General features: G+C 36.9%; 1 protein-coding gene across 1 annotated transcript in view; it reads left to right on the forward strand.

Moving 5' to 3' along the window:
• Positions 1-18,728, forward strand: part of opn7b (opsin 7, group member b) — a 130,795-nt gene that overhangs the window by 70,661 nt on the left and 41,406 nt on the right. Inside the window, exon 4 of the mRNA XM_056450073.1 lies at positions 12,856-12,983. Within this exon, the coding sequence (XP_056306048.1) occupies positions 12,856-12,983 (128 nt within the window). The remainder of the gene's footprint in view (positions 1-12,855; positions 12,984-18,728) is intronic.

The following is an 18,728-nucleotide window of genomic DNA, read 5'->3' on the forward strand; positions in this document are numbered from 1 at the left end:
CCAAAAATCAGCTGAGAACAGTTTTGGAAATTCTACATTTGCTCCCTATTAGCCTTTGTGTTGATTTTAACCGCTTAACTGTCACCCCCACTCTTTGAACATAGACACATGAAAATTGCATGTTCACCTTAAACGAAAGCCAATCAAACACCTTGGAGCGCAGATTTAAGCTTGGTGTCATTTTAAAGAACACATACAAGTGATTTAAGGGACAATTTCTTTCATATAGCATGCAGCCAACGAGTTTTCACTATAATTTCCCTCAAATCACTTGTTGAAGTCCTTGAAGTCAATACATTCATTGACGAGCACATGCAAACAATTCATGTTTGCCGATCGCTTGCTAACAGGAAGTGATAACCTCATGAGCAGTCAGCCATTTTATACAACCTCAGAGATTTCAAATTAAAAGTCCCAAACAAAATAAATTCACAAATAATACATGTAACATTCTCAATAACAAGAAATTATCTTAGAAACCAAACAACTTATATACATAATTTACAAAGTAACAACAAACAGTTACATTCAGATTGTAGCTGAAGTGAAAAAACTATTACACGTACCGGCTACTATATTAGGTACACCTTACTAGTACCCGGTTGGACCCCCTTTTGCCTTCAGAACTGCCTTAATCCTTCGTGGCATAGATTCAACAATGTACTGGAAATATTCCTCTGAGATTTACGCCTATATTGACATGATTTGTCGGCTGCACATCCATGATGTGAATCTCCCGTTCCACCACATCCCAAATGTGCTCTATAGGATTGAGATCTGGTGACTGTGGAGGCCATTTGAGTACAGTGAACTCATTGTCATGTTTAAGAAACCAGTCTGAGATGATTAACGGTTTATGACATGGTGCGTTATCCTGCTGGAAGTAGCCATCAGAAGATGGGTACACTGTGGTTATAAAGGGATGGACATGGCCTGTAACAATATTCGGGTAGGCTGTGGCATTGGTCAATTGGTACTAATAGGCCCAAAATGTGCCAAGAAAACATCCCCCACACCATTACACCACCACTTTCAGTCTGAATCATTGATACAGACGGGTGGATGCATGCTTTTATGTTGGTAATGCCAAATTCTGACCCGACCATTCAAATGTGGTCTTCTGCTGCTGTAGCTCATCAGCCTCAAGGTTTTTCGTGTTGTGCATTCAGAGATGCTCTTCTGCAGACCTCAGTTGTAACGAGTAGTTATTTGAGTCACTGTTGCCTTTCTATCAGCTGGAACCAGTCTGGCCATTCTCCTCTGACCTCTGGCATCAACAAGGCATTTGCACCCACAGAACTGCCCCTCATCGGATAGTTTCCACACATGACCACCAGATGACATCCAGTTTCCATTTGCGAACATGAAAGGGCGCCCCCTATGTTTTGAGGAATGTGAACCATATTTTTTCATACTTCGACAATATCTGTAATGTTGACATACAACGGGCCGTTTGGTGGTATTTGATTTAAATTTAGCCTCTAAAACAAAAAACATTGATTTATGATTTATAGCGTGCAAATAATCAAGAATTGACTATATATATATTTTTTTCATATTAATTGCACAGAGGAGCCCTAGATAAAATTCTGCTTAAGGCCCCCTAAATGTTTGGGACGGCCCTGCATTTGCATCACCTCTCCTTATGATCAACTCTTTTGGAGTAATCAGTTTGCATGTCACTTTGTAAGGTGGTGAACTTGTTCTGCAAAGTACTTGGGTTTGAGTCCCGCTTCCACAAAAAAAAAAAAAAAAACAATGTAAAATCAACGTAAGTATATGGGTTCGCAGTGCACTTTTCACCTACGTCTGCTTGTGAAAACACTATTGGTTGGGTTTAGCTCAGTGGTTCGCTAGCTGATCTGGATGACTAGCACCACCTCCTCCTGGTTGTGTACAAGAAGATGAGCAACTGGAACATTCAATATAACCAACCCAAGTTCACTGGAGATATGTTTCTGGTTCTATGTCTATGTTTGTTTGCAATTTTTGAATTTTACAAATCCACTAGAAAACTGTACATTTTTGACAATCTTAAATACATTACTGGGGCATGTTTTCTCATACATGCTTTTTATATGGCCTTCTCATAAATCCTCCAGAGGCTGCTATGTACATTTTTATGAATTTCAATATCCTTCTTGCACTCATCCATAAGAAGCCAGTTGGCTTGTTATGATGCATATATCAGCTTGATATTGACTGACCTACACTGCCCCCCTTCCCTAAACCCATTGCAGTATAACGAACATGCTTTTGCCATAATTTCACACTGCTTTTTTTTTTTTTTTTTTTTTTGGGGGGGGGGGGGGGGTTGCTTTATCTGGTTTTTGCTGGACTTCAGTATGCTCCGCATCACACAAGTCTTGGTTGGGGTGGAATTACAGGAGCTGTCCAGGAGAAATAACAAAACTGGAACTCTTGGGGAAAACAGGAGTGTTGGCTGGTGGTCAGTGCGAAAAGGAACAAAAGTCAGCAACATCATACAGCCCCATATTGTTTTACACTTAAAATGTAGCCAGATGTGGCCCAGGGCACATATTTTACAGTTCCCAAAAATGCAGCACATTTTTCCTACATTAATCTAAAAGTAATCACCTGAACCCCTGTGAGAAAAAAAAGTAGGTCCCCCTGCTTCTCTCCCCGACCTCGCCACATGAGAACCCAAAACATTAATAATTCTGAGTGTGCCTCACACGGGTGAGTGGGCTTGACAAACCACATTTAGAAAATATTTGTTCATCTTGCTGACACTTTATCCGACACTTGCACCAGTTTTGCACATTTGCACCAGACATGTTGTTATGATCACTCCCCCTCCTAACTCTAGCACTGAATTCTCTGAACACTTACAGTTCCTTTGTATAATCATTACTTTTTATGTGTATTGCCTCTTCTTGTTGGATCACTGAATGCCTTCTCAGTTGTAAGTCACTTTGGACAAAAGCCTCTGCTGAATGAATAAATGTAAATGTATTCTTAATAAACCTGTGTTGAATAAAATGCACCTTAAATGCCGTATTTGAAATTCACAAAAATGTGGACAGCGCCCTCTAGTGGAATTGTCATCTGAAACGTGCAATGAAATGCACACAGAGCAACGTATTTTAATAATTGTATTCCCAATGAACCAGTGTTGACAAAAATGCACCCTAATTCATTCATTCATTTTCCTTCGGCTTAGTCCCTTTATTCATCTGGGGTCACCACAGCGGAATGAACCAGCAAATATTCCAGCATATGTTTTACACAGCGGATGTCCTTCCAGCTGCAACCCAGTGCTGGGAAACACCCATACACTCTTACATTTACACACATACGCTACGGTCCATTTAGTTTATTCAATTCACCTATAGCGCATGTGTTTAGACTGTGGGGGAAACCGGAGCACCTGGAGGAAATCCACAGCAACATGGTGAGAACATGCAAACTCCATGCAAAAATGGCAACTGGCCCAGCTGGGACTCGAACCAGCGACCTTTTTGCTGTGAGGCGACAGTGCTAACCACTGAGTAACCGTGCAGCCCACACCCTAATTAACATACTATAAATTTTCAAAAATGTAAACAGTGTGTAAATTTGTCATCTGAATCATGCAGCAAAACACACCGGGAGCAACGTATTTTGTTTTGTCGAAAACACAGGCTGAAGCATGCATTTCAAATGAGCCTGAGCTAGAAGATTCAGCTTTAAAATCAGAAGAATCAATTAATTTTGTATCAAATAAATGCAGTCTTGGTGGACAGAATAGGCTGCTTGAAAGACGTTCAAAAATCTTACCTCAAACATTTGACTAGTAGTGTACACTGAATCGTTTCACTCCACAACAAACACATGATAGTGTTTATGCTCCTTTAGACTGTTAACATTTTCTTTCACCATATAGATATTTAGGAACTGTTCACTGCAAGTTTTTAAGCACAAACAGTTCTTCTGAGGCATTGCTGTGAACCTTTATCTTCAAGAGCCTCTTTATATATACGTATCTGTTTTCCCCTTAGATGTGGATGTGTGCTCTTGAGGCTCATTAAAGCAGGTCATCTCGTTCTCTCTATCATCAGCTTAAAGGCGTCCGAGTAATAAAAGCAAATGAAATTGCATTTAACAGCTGGAAACACAACACCGCAGCTCTGTGTCCTCAGAGCCAGGACTCTCTGAACGCTGGGCTTTTTTATGACACAGTTTTATATGCTGTACCTTTTTTTCATTCCTTCTTTTTTTGTGCAGGCTTAAAAACACTGATGTTGAAATACCTTTTTTTTATGTCTCAGGTTATGTAGTATAAAAATAATGTGTGAACCTTTTCAGAAAAATCAGCAGTAACACTTTAAAATAAGGCTCCATTAGTTAATGTTAGTTCATGTAACCTGTTGAAAAGCTGTGTTGCAGCTGGGGTGCCAGAAAAAAATCGTTAAAGAATGGGCAGTAAAATACAGAAATTTACCATAAAATAGCGACCGTTAAATTACAGAAATTTACCATAAAATAACAGCCGTTAAATTAAAGAAATTTACCGTAAAATAACAAACGTTAAATTACAGAAATTTACAGTAAAATCAAAATCACAAATTTCCTTAAATTTTAATTTACAGTAAATTTCTGCAATTTAACAACCGTTATTTTTCGGTAAATTTCTGTAATTTAACGGCTGTTATTTTTGGTAAATTTCTGTAATTTAACGGCCATTATTTTACGGTAAATTTCTGTAATTTAATGGCTGTTATTTTTGGTAAATTTCTGTAATTTAAAAGTCGTTATTTTATGGTAAATTTCTGTAATTTAACGGGCGTTATTTTACGGTAAATTTCTGTAATTTAACGGCTGTTATTTTTTGGTCAATTTCTGTAATTTAATGGCCGTTATTTTACTGTAAATTTCTGTAATTTAACGGCCGTTATTTTATGGTACATTTCTATAATTTAACAGCTGTTATTTTACGGTAAATTTCTATAATTTAATGGTCGTTATCTTACGGTAAATTTCTGTATTTCAACGGCCGCTGTTTTACCGTAAATTTCTGTAATTTAACGGGCGCTATTTTACTGTAAATTTCTGTAATTAAACGGGCACTATTTTACGGTAAATTTCTGTAATTTAACGGGCGCTGTTTTACTGTAAATTTCTGTAATTGAACGGGCGCTATTTTACGGTAAATTTCTGTAATTTAACGGGCGCTATTTTACTGTAAATTTCTGTAATTTAACGGGCGCTATTTTACGGTAAATTTCTGTAATTTAACGGGCGCTATTTTACTGTAAATTTCTGTAATTGAACGAGCACTATTTTACTGTAAATTTCTGTAATTTAACGGGCGCTATTTTACGGTAAATTTCTGTAATTTAACGGGCGCTATTTTACGGTAAATTTCTGTAATTTAACGGGCGCTATTTTACGGTAAATTTCTGTAATTTAACGGGCGCTATTTTACTGTAAATTTCTGTAATTGAACGGGCGCTATTTTACGGTAAATTTCTGTAATTTAACGGGCGCTATTTTACTGTAAATTTCTGTAATTGAACGGGCGCTATTTTACGGTAAATTTCTGTAATATAACGGGCGCTATTTTACTGTAAATTTCTGTAATTTAACGGGCGCTATTTTACTGTAAATTTCTGTAATTTAACGGGCGCTATTTTATGGTAAATTTCTGTAATTTAACGGGCGCTATTTTACTGTAAATTTCTGTAATTTAACGGGCGCTATTTTACTGTAAATTTCTGTAATTTAACGGGCGCTATTTTACTGTAAATTTCTGTAATTTAACAGGCGCTATTTTATGGTAAATTTCTGTAATTTAACAGGCGCTATTTTATGGTAAATTTCTGTAATTTAACAGGCGCTATTTTATGGTAAATTTCTGTAATTTAACAGCCGTTATTGTTTATGTTAATGGGTTTTTTTTTTTTTTGTCACCCCAGTTGCTGTAAAAAAAACATAAAATAACATATTTTTTACAGTGTATTTACTGTAGTGCAACAAAATGGTTTTCTTTCTTAGATTTTTTTGTCTTGTTTCAAGTCCACATATCTAAACATCCTTCAATCAATAAGCTTTTTCTAGACCAGCAAAAGATATTGCATTAAAAAAAAAAAAAAAAAAGTCAAAATAAAGTGAGTTTTTCCTTAAAACAAGCCAAATAATCTGCCAATGGGGTAAGCAAATATTTGTGAACAAAACCAAGATTTTTTTGTTTACTCCATTATTATAAAGAATTTGAAAATGCCATATGGGATCATAGTTAGATGAAACGTTGGCACAGGACGTCAACATGTGGTCATTTTGTTTGGAAATGAAAATCAGGTTGACGTAACAACACGTCAGGCTGACATCAATGTCCAACATCAGACAGACATTATATTTTGGTTACTCTCCAACCTAAAAACAACAAAATATTAATGTCTAATGGTGTTACAGCTTGACGTTGTGTGGACATTACCAATATGACATCTATCAGATGTTGGATATGGTTACCATACCTGACAAATAAATTTCAGAATTTGACGTCAATATGATGTTGGTTTAAGATATTGGTTCAACACTGGATTTTCCAGCACAACCTAAAATCAATAAAATATCAATGTCATTTCATGTCATTATTGGACGTCAAAATAACATTTTGCTTAGATGCTGGCGACCTAAATCTAACCATTAACGTCTTATGACGTTGTGTGTCTGCTGGGTTCTAACTTAATGGTTACACTTCATTTTAAGGTATCCTTGTTACTTTAAATCAACTGAAATCTCTCAGATTTGATATTTTAAAAAATATCTTTGTTTTTGTTTTGAAGATTATTGGTTTTGGGAATTACAAGAATTTATGACAGAATATTCATACTGGGGACAATTAAACCTTATTTAATTTGTATTTGATATTAACCAACATATTCATGAAAGATAAAAAAAAATTCTGAAAGATAAAAAAACGAAATATAGTTAAGTATTTAATGATTATACTATTTTCATAACCCAAATATAACCCAATATAGGACAAAAGAATTTATGAACCTGGACACACAGATAAAAAAAATAATAGTTAAATTAGTTTGAAGAAAACATCAATAGGTGTCCATTTTTGGAAATTAATATTTATGCAGCATCTGAAAACTGAATAATTAAGCTTGAATACTGATCTGATAGTATTTGCAAGTTTTTGAAAATCTGGAATCTGATGTGCAAAAAAAAACGACATATTTAGAAATTCATCTTAATGTACTAAAGGATATTCTTCGAAAAAAGAGTTAGGGGTGCATCCCCAGCATCCTAGCCAAATTTGCCTCAATGAACTCCTAATTTGCTGCTTATTAATAGTCGGTCACACTTTATTTTGATGGTTCATTTGTTGAATTTAAGTTACATTGCATCTAAATGCCAACTAATTCTCATTAGATTAAGTGTAGACTGTTAGGCTGAGGTTATGGTTAGTGTAAGCTGACATGTACTTGCTAAGTTTCTTATAGTCAGTTAAATGTCTGTTTAGCAGCAGTATCAACAGATATTAAGCAGACAGTCTACTAATACTCAAATGGACCATCAAAATAAAGTGTTAGGGATTAAAGATTAGGGATGTAGAATAAAATCATGCAGAATATGTGCTTTAAAAACACTAATAAAGAGCCAATATCAAAATAACAGGATGGTAATAAGCGACTAGTTAATAGTGAGAAATGATGCTTAAACTAAAGGGTTTCATACAAATTATGCTTGCATTACTGCCAGTGCTTCATATATTATATAGTACAATTCTTTTATTTAAATGCTTGTTTTTACTCTGCTCCGCATGATTCCCAGCTCGATACATGAGAATTAATTTTCACGGTTCTTTTCTTGTGATCTCTGATCCACGAGGGGAAATGTAGCACTTCGACAGTGCACACAGCAGCCCAAAGCTTTCTTTTACTTTATTGTTAGTTATTGCTAACTCTCCCTGCTGTGCAGATTCATACAGTCATAAATGATGCTGCTATATACATTAGGCTCTACTTCAATTGTAATGTTACATCCATTATTACATTGCAAAAGCCAGAGGAGCGTAATGCGATGTTAGTATTGGTGTTCCTAGTCCACAAAACCAGTCAAGTTGTAAAGATTAGGACTTATACATCACATGAAGGCTGAATAAATTATGTCTCCACTGATCTATGTATAGCATTAGACGATCTATAAATCTAGTAATCTCAGAATCTCAGCAGAGTTCATTTATGACTCATAAAAAAGCTATACATTAATTATTACCAGGCCTATCATCTGGGGAATAAATTAAACAATATATGAATTGCTATTGATTAAATGTCTCGTCATGCATTATTCCTTTAATAGCAGAGTTTAATAGATATAGAGCATGTTAATGCTTTATTTGCTGAGGCACATTGTTATTAACTACATCCACACTACACCAGTTTTCAGATGACCAATCAGAGACTTGTACACTGTAAAACAGTCAACATTATCAAATGAAATGAGTGTAGGTAACTCAAAATTGACTGAAAGTTAATACTACTAATTTGAAAAGAGTTGTGAACTCAGTGTTGAAGGTAATGAGTTGATTAAAAACCTCATTACTTCAACTTAAATGGAGTAAGTTCACAGCACTCGTCTAGATTCGTTTTTGAACTCAAATGGTTTGTAGCAATCGGTTTCCTCAAACGGTTTGAGTTGCCTTCACTTATTGGGTTTTACAGTACTCGGTTGATTTGAGTTCTCTTCATTTATTAGGTTTACTGGGCTCAAACTGCTTCTTTTACTCAAATGGATTAAGTTCACAGTACTCATTAAGATTAGTTTTTTAACTTAAATGGTTTGTTGCAATCGGTTTCCTCAAATGGTTTGAGTTACCTTAACTTATTGGGTTTTACAGTGTAGTTTATGTGACATTGTCATTTTGAAATCATATTGTTCTGTCCATTCTGAGCAGATTTGAGATGCTGAGTAAAGGTACAGTTTCAAAATCCTCTCAAATTTATAAATGTGGATTTTTGGAACAGGTCAAATCCTGATTGCTTTTTAAGCATAAAAGCAGTCTTAAATCTTCTGTCCAGTGCAGATGTTAGTTTAGGGTTGGAATATTTTATGTAATAAATATTATTGCATAACCGTTTTTGTTAAATGTTTATAAATAAATGTGTTCATGGTGTAACGTAAGTAAAAGAGTTTAGGATGTTTTCCTGAGAAAAAAACTTACATCCCAATTACAGCAAAAATATTACCAAATATCATTTAATGATAATGATAAAAGTGCAGATGTCTTTTCGATGTAGGCTTATTGATCCTAAAAAAAATCTCACTTGAAGGGTCATGAAACCCCCCTCTTTCAATTCAAGTCTTCCTTAGAAGTTTTTCAAAAAATGCTCTATGATGGGCGTGGAGCGCTGAGAGCAGAGGTAGGAGTGGGTGTCGCCGGCAGAGCAGGGGAAAAAGGGGGAGGGGGCGAACTACTATCAGTTGGTTCACCAACTTAAGACAAAAAAAAAACAAAAAACAAAATGTGAGATGCATGATTTTATAGTTTTGCCATTAGTCATACAATTTTATACAAAAGTTTGTCCACCCCTGATGATTTTCATAATTGCAAGCCATAGCCTGATCAAAATCAACAATTTCATTTGGATATATTTTATACCCTAGGAAAAAAGCAACATTTCAGTTCTGAAATAAAATGTATTTAATCAACAGATGCAATGCAATATAAGTCTTAACAAAATCAGACATGTGCAAAAATTTTGGCACCCCAACAGAATAATTACATCAATTTTTTTAATGAACTTTTGCAGAAATAGCCGCCTGTAGACGCTTCTTAAAGCCAAGGATATCTCCCTGAAGTGCATGCTGGAGGCAATTTGGGCCATTCTTCCCTGCAAAACTTCTTCAGTTCAGTCAGGTTTGATGGGCGCTGTGCATGAATGGCCATTTTCAAATTAATAAATACATTTTCGATGATGTTCAAGATCTGGAACAGTGCTTTTGGTCATTGTCCTGCTGAAACATCTAAACATAACTTTAGCCTCTTGACTGATTCCTGAACATTGTTCTTCAGAATCTGCTGATACTTTACCTTACCTGGCTGAGGTTTGATCTCTTTCAGAACTTGCAGGTGTTTTTTCACCTTTTTTATAGAGAGGCTCTGCATTTAACTACCACCTATATAACCTAGACCTTCACTTTCCTTTAAAAAATGTAGGATAAAATTATATTTTGAGAACTTTCTGAGCCCAGAGCTTTACATGCTGTATACACAGATTAATGCAAGCATGTAACGTAATGTGTTTATTAAAAAAAGAGTAAGGAGCTACTCGATGTCCCTACCTGTCATCATGTTTCAGTTGATATTACATCAGACAGTCAGAATCTGCTGATACTGGCTGAAACCCATGCAACCTTTACCTCTGACAAGGTTTTTTGTACCTGTGCTTGCCACATATCCCAACAGCATGATGGACCCTCCACCATATTTAACAGTAGGAAGCATGTTCTTCTCCTGGAATGCTGTGTTCTTGTTCCGCCATGCAAAGCGCCTGTTGTTTTGGCATTTGTCCACAGTATATTTTTCCAAAATGATTCAGGCTTGTCCAGATAAGCCTTTGCATACCTCGAACGACTCTTCTACTTTCTGCAAGACTCTCACCCTTCCATTGAGCTGTTCTTTGTGAAGAGTCCGCTGAACTGTGGAACAATGTACAATGACATTATCAGCAGCAAGATGTTCTTGGAGCTCTTTGGAGGTGGTCTGTTCTTTGTCTGTGACCATTCTAACCATTCTTCACCTTTGCCTTTCAGATATTTTTCTGGGTCTAGCACATCTTTCCTTCACAAGAACGTTTCCTGTGGCCTTCCATTTTCTTACTATATTTCTGACTGTGGATATGGAGACTATAAACCTTTGTGATAGCTTTTAGCATCCTTATCCTAATTCATATTGGTGAATTATCCTAGGAGAAGCACAACTAGCAATCATCTATCTTAAATATCCTTTTTCAGGATTGGTTGCACCAGTGTTGGGATTGTTAAGGCCCACTGGGTCACTCAAATTAATTTTGCGTTGAAATCAATCAGCATTGTGACTACAGATTTTGAAATCCACACAATTAAAAGGGTGCCCAAACTTTTGCACAGACTATTTTTCACTTTCAATTTAACTTCATACATCTCAATACTGCTACACTACGTATTTCTGTCTGAAAAACATGACATTGTCTAGCTTTCTCTAGAAACCGAATGGCATTTCACTGTAAACTTCTCTTTTAAAGAAAGATCCCATTATTATCCAGCCACAGAGGGGAGCCCAAATTTTTGCATAAGACTGTATATAATAGGCTATTCATAATTTTGTATAATAAATAACCACAATTTCTTATATCATTATAAAGATAATCATGTTTATATAAATTCTATAAATGAGGAAGACTTCTCTCCTCCTAAATCCTGGGGTCTGAATGCTGACAACGTTGATAGCAGTACAGCAGGTCTCTATCTCTATCTATTCCAACCATTAGCCCTGCCGGTAATCTGGAAGATATTAATGGGTGGACACAGCATCATGACAATGTGTCTGAATGGTAACAAATTCAACTGATAAAACACAAAGTCTGCCATTCTACAAATCTCATCCAGCTCTCCCGACAAAAATTCTTGCTACACACAAACAGGTTGGCTGTATTGGTAGTCCTGGTGGCATCGCGTAAACAAACCCTGTGGATCGTGGAAACAACCTAAATAACTAAATATACTCCATTCACAACCACCTAAATGCGCTGTCTCACAGCTTGACAGGTCTGTCCATATGGGTCTGTGAAAAAGCACATGCTGGCATGAATAGTTAAGAAGCAGGCTCTTCTCATAGGATAAGAAGACTCTATGAATAATAATGAGGAAACCGACGTGTCATCTCTGGACAGGCACATAGATGGCTACACCATCGATTTTGATCCGCCCCAATAAATATTTTAAACCTGGAAGCTATAAATTAGCTGAAAAAAGCTCAGAAATATCCATTTTTTTCCCAAAATGAAAGCGGACAGGTGCTAATGTTACATTAATTGATGCTCAACTCTGTTAAAATCTCTAAAAAAAAGTACTCAAGGGTTTCTTGAACTATTAAAGCAATGGACTTTTGTAAAATGACATCAGAAGGGTAGCCTGAGCATCAAAGACTGACAACTTGTGAGTGAAAGTTGGTAACACCAGTTATATTTCCCTTTAAAAGTGCTGCGTGTATGTTTTTTGACTATTCTAAAACATTGCCTACTATGTTTGCAGATACACGTTAAGTGAGCATACTTCTTTATCTGTAAAACAATGCTAAAGTCATTTATTCTCCTTTGAGAATCTGCGTTCCCTAACAGAATGTCTGTCTTTATTTTAGTCTCTATAACCAGCCCACTGCCAGTTTACCCAATTGTATTTTACCAGCCTGGGTTGCCTTGGTAGAAAACACAGAGTATTACATTTTAGTCATGAAGGCTGTCTCAATATATGCATGCGCTGGCAAAAATGTGACCTCCAGAGGACACTAGCAGCCTCCGAAATGAGACGCAGATTCAGTTATAAAAATTAACACATTAATTATAAATGATATAAATATTACAAACATAACCGTTAACTGAGCAGCTTACAGTGTAAGGTCAATTGTTCGGCACACTCGTTCTGCTTTTGTTGTAAATCTGGCAACCTGCACGTGCGTGGAGACATCGGAGGAGGGGCCGCGTAAAAAAACACTAATATTTAGATTTTGGCCTGCAATACTTAGTTCTACCACTAGCTGTCAAATCAACATAATGCATCTGTAGTGAGGACGTAACAGGATATTCTCATTACGTTTGCTCAGCTAGAGGGTTAACAGACTCATGTTATATCTCTTTTCAGGTGGCTGTTCACGGAGGTGATGTGCATGTGTTATGCCTTCTGTGGAGTTTTGTTCGGCCTCTGCAGCCTCAGCAATCTGACCGTACTGTCCTGCGTGTGCTGGCTTAAAGTCTGCTGCCCAAACTACGGTAAGAACACAGAACAAGCGAAACAAATCAGGCTCAAATGTATTCGCCATGATCGGCTGTTTCTGGAGGATTTTTTCATTTTTTAATTCAGATGGCTGTGTACTATGTGTGGGCATCACAGCGGCGCAGTGGGTAGCATCATCGCCTCACAGCAAAAAGGTCACTGGTTTGAGCTTGGGCTGAGTCGGTTGGCATTTCTGTGTGGAGTTTGCATGTTCTCCCCGTGTTCATGTGGCTATCCTTCGGGTGCTCTGGTTTCCCCCACAGTCCAAACACATGCAGTATAGGTAAATCGGATAAACTAAATTGTCCATAGTGTATGAGTGTGTGTGAATTTTAGTGTATAGGTTTTTTAACCATGCTATAAGAAAGTACTTTAAATAATTTGTTGTGGTAATTCTATAGTTGCTAGCACACCAACTATAGCAATATAAACTAATTAGATAAGGCAAGGCACGTTTATTTATATAGCACATTTCATACACAATGGTAATTCAAAGTGCTTTACATAAACAAGAAAAAAAGAGAAAAGAAAATTAAAAATGATTAAAAGAAGAGAAAAACATAATAGTGCGATCTGTCGGACGTAGCACAGTGCTCATTCAGTAAAGGCACAGCTAAACAGATGTGTTTTCAGTCTTGATGTGAATGTGCCTAATGTTGGAGCACATCTGATCATTTCTGGAAGCTGATTCCAGCAGCGAGGGGGCGCTGTTAGTAGCTGAAGGCAGATTCACCCTGCTTTGACTGAACTCTTGGAATTTCTAGTTTATATGATCCTAAAGATCTGAGTAATCTGTTAGGTTTGTATTCAGTCAGCATATCTGTAATGTATTGAGGTCCTAGGCCATTTACTGACTTATAGACAAGTAGTAATACTTTAAAATCTATTCTGAATGTAACTGGGAGCCAGTGTAAAGACCTGAGGACTGGTGTGATGTGCTCTGATTTCCTGGTTCTGGTCAAAATTCAGGCCGCAGCGTTCTGGATGAGCTGTAACTGTCTGACTGCCTTTTTGGGAAGGCCAGTGAGGAGGCCGTTACAGTAATCCACCCTGCTGCTGATAAAAGCATGAACAAGTTCTGAGAAAAGCTCTGATTCTTGCAATGTTTTTGAGATGATAGTATGCTGATTTACTAACTGCTTTGATATGACTATTAAAACTCAGATCTGACTCCAGAGTCACACCAAGATTCTTGACCTTATTTTTTGTTGTTTGACCCATAGTGCCAAGGCACGCGTTCACCTTAAGAACCTCATCTCTTTTCCCAAATGCAATCACTTCAGTTTTCTCTTTGTTTAACTGAAGAAAGTTTTGGCACATCCAATTGTTAATTTCATCAATACATTGGCAGAGGGTGTCAATGGGGCTGTAGTCATTAGGCAGTAAGGCTAGGTAGATCTGAGTGTCTTCAGCATAGCTGTGGTAGGAGATTTGGTTCTTTCTCATTATTCGGCTCAGAAGGAGCATGTAAAGGTTAAACAGGAGAGGTGCCAGAATTGAACCTTGTGGGACTCCACATGTCATGGCTGTCCACCTCGACCTATGGTCACCTTTACTGATATAGTAACCTCTCCCTTCAAGACAAGATCTGAACCATTTGAGGACGGTCCCAGACAGCCCAACCCAGTTTTCCAGCCTATCCAGTTTAATTACCCTAATTTCTGAAGTTTTCTACAACTATAGGGTATATTATACTACAATGCATGCAAGTACACTAAAGGCTGATTTATACTTCTGCATCAAGCGCAATTTCATGGTGCGGGAGCCTTTGCGCAGTCACATAGCCCTCACTGTGGCTGACGCGCACGTCTGAAAACTTGAATTACATATCGAACGCATATCGCACGCTCTGTGATTGGTTGCCTTGATAGAGTGTGGGTGGGACTGAGAGCCGCAAGCTCAATGTTTATAAGTGTTGAGTCCTGTGAAAGATCTCTAGATGGAATCTGTTGTTTTGTGTTTACCTTATGATTAAAGTTGCTGCATGCCCGCTGGTTCCCGCCTCTGAATGAGTGAGTTTTTACTACTTGTACATTAAGGTAGCGTTTAAAAAAAACAAAACACCAGCGAAGAAACTCGACACAGGAACATAAAACACTACTGCCAGCTAGCGTTTCAGAAGTGTTATTGCAGAGCAGCACTGTGCACTGCAATCACTCGACGCAAAAGTATAAATCAGCCTTAAGACATGTTATCATATAGTTTTTAAATGGGGGAAATAATGCAAGGAAGCCCTGCCTTTTAGTAAAGAATCCAACAATTGACCACTAGATTGACTGACGATTTTCTGGGGAGAAGCTCAGTTCAGACGTATGTTTTTATAAGACGGTTTCTGCAGCTTCATTGTTATGAGCTCTCAGGGGTCAACAAACTTAATGAAATCTCAGCGAATAGTTGGCTCACTGATATGGAATACAGATCAAAACAAAGCTTAAAACATCTACTTGAACCAGCTACACAATTTCTCTGGTTTTTTAATCTGAATGAAATGAACGCAAGGTGTAGTAATTCCCATCTTAACTCATTGTTTTAAATGATTTCTCGCCTTTGCCTTTCAAACGCAAATCATATGATGGAGACCACTTGACAATGTACAATCTTGTAAACAAAGAGGTTGCTGTAATTTTGGGAGATTTGGTGTCGGGAGTAAGTTGGAAATTACTTCTGAAGACGAGGAAGATCAGAGGCTGCTTTGAGAATGTGTGACATCTTATTTGCATAAGCTTGGGCGATCTGAAAAAATGAAGTTCTTTTCAGCCTGATCTCATAAAGAAAAGTAACTAGTTTACGTAGTGTCAGAAAAGTGGTTAATTCACACGGATTCACACATTTTTACTGTAATGAAACTGTATTATTTTTAATAGGTGTGCCGCTAGACCCCCAACACTACCACGCATTGGTGGATAAGCAAATCCTACTAAAATGTATTAATGACAGAGTACAAATTATTACAAATAAGCCACTAAATGGAAAAAGTTACAAGTTGTGTTTAGTTTTTTTGCTTGATTTGTACATTTAGAAATCAATTTTAGAGTTGTTGTTAAGTTTTATGGTGATTCTAAAATATAAAAAAAAATGTAAGATTGATAAAGTTTTGGAGAATTTGACATTTCCCCATTTAAAGAGAAAAGAGCTTCATTAACATGACTGAAATGCATTTTAAAATGCCCGCAGAGTGAAATGACTTTAACCAAGGGGCCTCAAACAGCCATTGACTTTCATAGTGTTTATTGAATGTACAATGCATGTAAATGGATTATTTCTTCCCAACATTCTTCAGAATATCTTGTTTTGTGTTCAACAGATCAATTAAATTCATAGCTTAAAAACTGAGTAAATGATGAGTAAATTTACATTTTGGGGGTGTCTCTTTAATGCCATAGTGTGTTAAAACCTTAGGAGTACCTTCATACTTTCTTAATATTAAAGGTTGTGTATATTAAGCAATGTTGCTGATGAAAGGAAGGTTTTATTCTTCTTATGAGACTCTTTGATAGTTTCATGATTTTATCTGTTATGCCAAACTAATGAGCCCTTTCTCCATCTTTTGGATGTAAATCTGCCTGGAATGAGTATTTTAAAGACGTGTTTTAAGACGGTTATTTATGAAGTGTGTGATCGCTTCATCCACGGCTGTCTTATCTTGTATCTTAACCCCAGGCTTCTCTTATGCTTTCTTAGATATACAAACAATAATAGTAGTCATGTTTGGCGCATTTGCTTTATCTTGTGACTGGATGAAAAGCACAGTTTTAAAAATATGTCTTTATTATTGGAAGATCATATTTTGAAAGCGAGCTAATTTTGACTTCTCGTGTGGCACTTAAAAAAACACCCAATGCCTTATTTAACATTCTCAGAAAGAAAAAAGAAACACCTTGTATTTAGCGCCTAACATCTAATGGAATTATTTGATACAGTTATATTGCATTTTTTTGTCAAATTTTGCTACTTATATGTAAATAAATGTGTGTAATTAATTCCTTAAATGTATTTGCTGTATTTACATTTGTAATTATACTGTTAACCTACACCAAACACTATGATTATACAAAGATGGTTCACTCACATTACAATGAATGCTGAAAAGTGCAATGCTCAGTATGGCTGCCACATCAAAACAAGTCCCGCATTCTTGTTGAAATAGCCAATGATAAATCTTTATAGTCACACATTTCTGTTGGGGAGGGGTCTGTACAGATATGTTTGCTTGTTACAGCTCTGTGTGCCTGCATCGATTTTGACAGGGGAAAATCAACATGCCGCTTTCCCTTGTGAAGCGAATACAGAAGTAACTGAAACTGCAATTCATTGAAATAGTCTTGGCTCCAAAATAGTCGTCGCTCCACTAGTCCTGGCTCCAAAATAGAGCACATTTCTGTTGACCCCAATGTTAAAATGGACACATTTACAGCAGGAAAAAAAGGTGTTTGCAGCCTGGTACAAAAAACAATTGTGGAGTATATAGCTAATATAACTGTGAGGGAGAGGAGGGGGGTTGTTAATATATATTAGGTTATATTAACTGTCCATAATAAAGGGCGGGGCCACTTGAGTAACAACTAGGTCTTGCTGGTCACAATCACGTCACCTCAGCTGATTCCGGCTGATTAGCTGCTGAACACGGCATATATATTGTAATTTTGGTTGGCTTTATGTGACTTTATAGAGTCAGCTGCCTTTAGAAATTATTTCTTACAATTATCAGATGATATGGCATGCTGTGTGCTCTTAATTGTGCTCACAAACCATTCACGTGGCCTCCATATCCCAGGTGAATGAAGTTATATACTTATATACCATCTCTATAAATGTATTTGTTTTGATTTTTACACTTACTCCTTAACGAACTCTTAATCCTGTCCATACCCCTAAACCTGCAACTATGCAAGGTGGTTTTATAAATGGCACAACAAGAATATTGATTCCCTCCATTTGATTAAAAACTTGTATTTATTAATTAAACACTGCTGTGTGTTCACCAGAGATGCAACTCCTAAGGCTGTATTATTATTGAAAATTTTGAGGGTACATTTTATTACTTCACAAATGAATCTGCACATTTTATTTGCTCTTGCGTCTTGTGTCTTTAAATGAGCGCTGTAGATATTCTTCAACCACTTGGGTAATGAAAATACATTTCAAGGGCTGGCAAGATTAAGAGTTAAAATAGAAATGCAAAAGTAAATCTCCAAACTATGTTTAGGTTACTTTCTAACCTACGGTACCAACAAATTTGGACATCTGTTAAGATAATCAAGCTTACTTTAGGGGATCAGGCCCCAAAAAAACTTGAAATATGTACCCTGTTTTTTAGGGCAAGATTTGCCAAACAGTAAATCTTTGTGTGAGCACAATTCCAAAACACTGCAGATTAATTTTCATTTTCCTTCGGCTTAGTCCCTTTACTCATCAGGGGTCGCCATAGAGAAATGAACTGCCTACTTATCTGGCATATGATTTACACTGTTATGAAGCGGACAGGAGACAGAGGTAAGGAAACGTTAGGGTGTTTATTAAATGACAACAAGGAGCACATGAAGGATAGCCAGGAGGATCAGGAATGATGTTGGGGTCTTTTCCTCCGTGGCTGGGTAACAGGAATACACGAGGATGGACAGCACACACCAGATACAGCTGACAGAGGATGACACAGACTTGGAAGGACTGGAAGACAGGACGATTCGGGAGGACCAGGAAGACTAGGAGGAATACAAAGAGAACAGGTAAGTAAATCGTTT

This window comes from Danio aesculapii, chromosome 23, assembly GCF_903798145.1.
Source record: "Danio aesculapii chromosome 23, fDanAes4.1, whole genome shotgun sequence".
Lineage (NCBI taxonomy): Eukaryota > Metazoa > Chordata > Actinopteri > Cypriniformes > Danionidae > Danio > Danio aesculapii.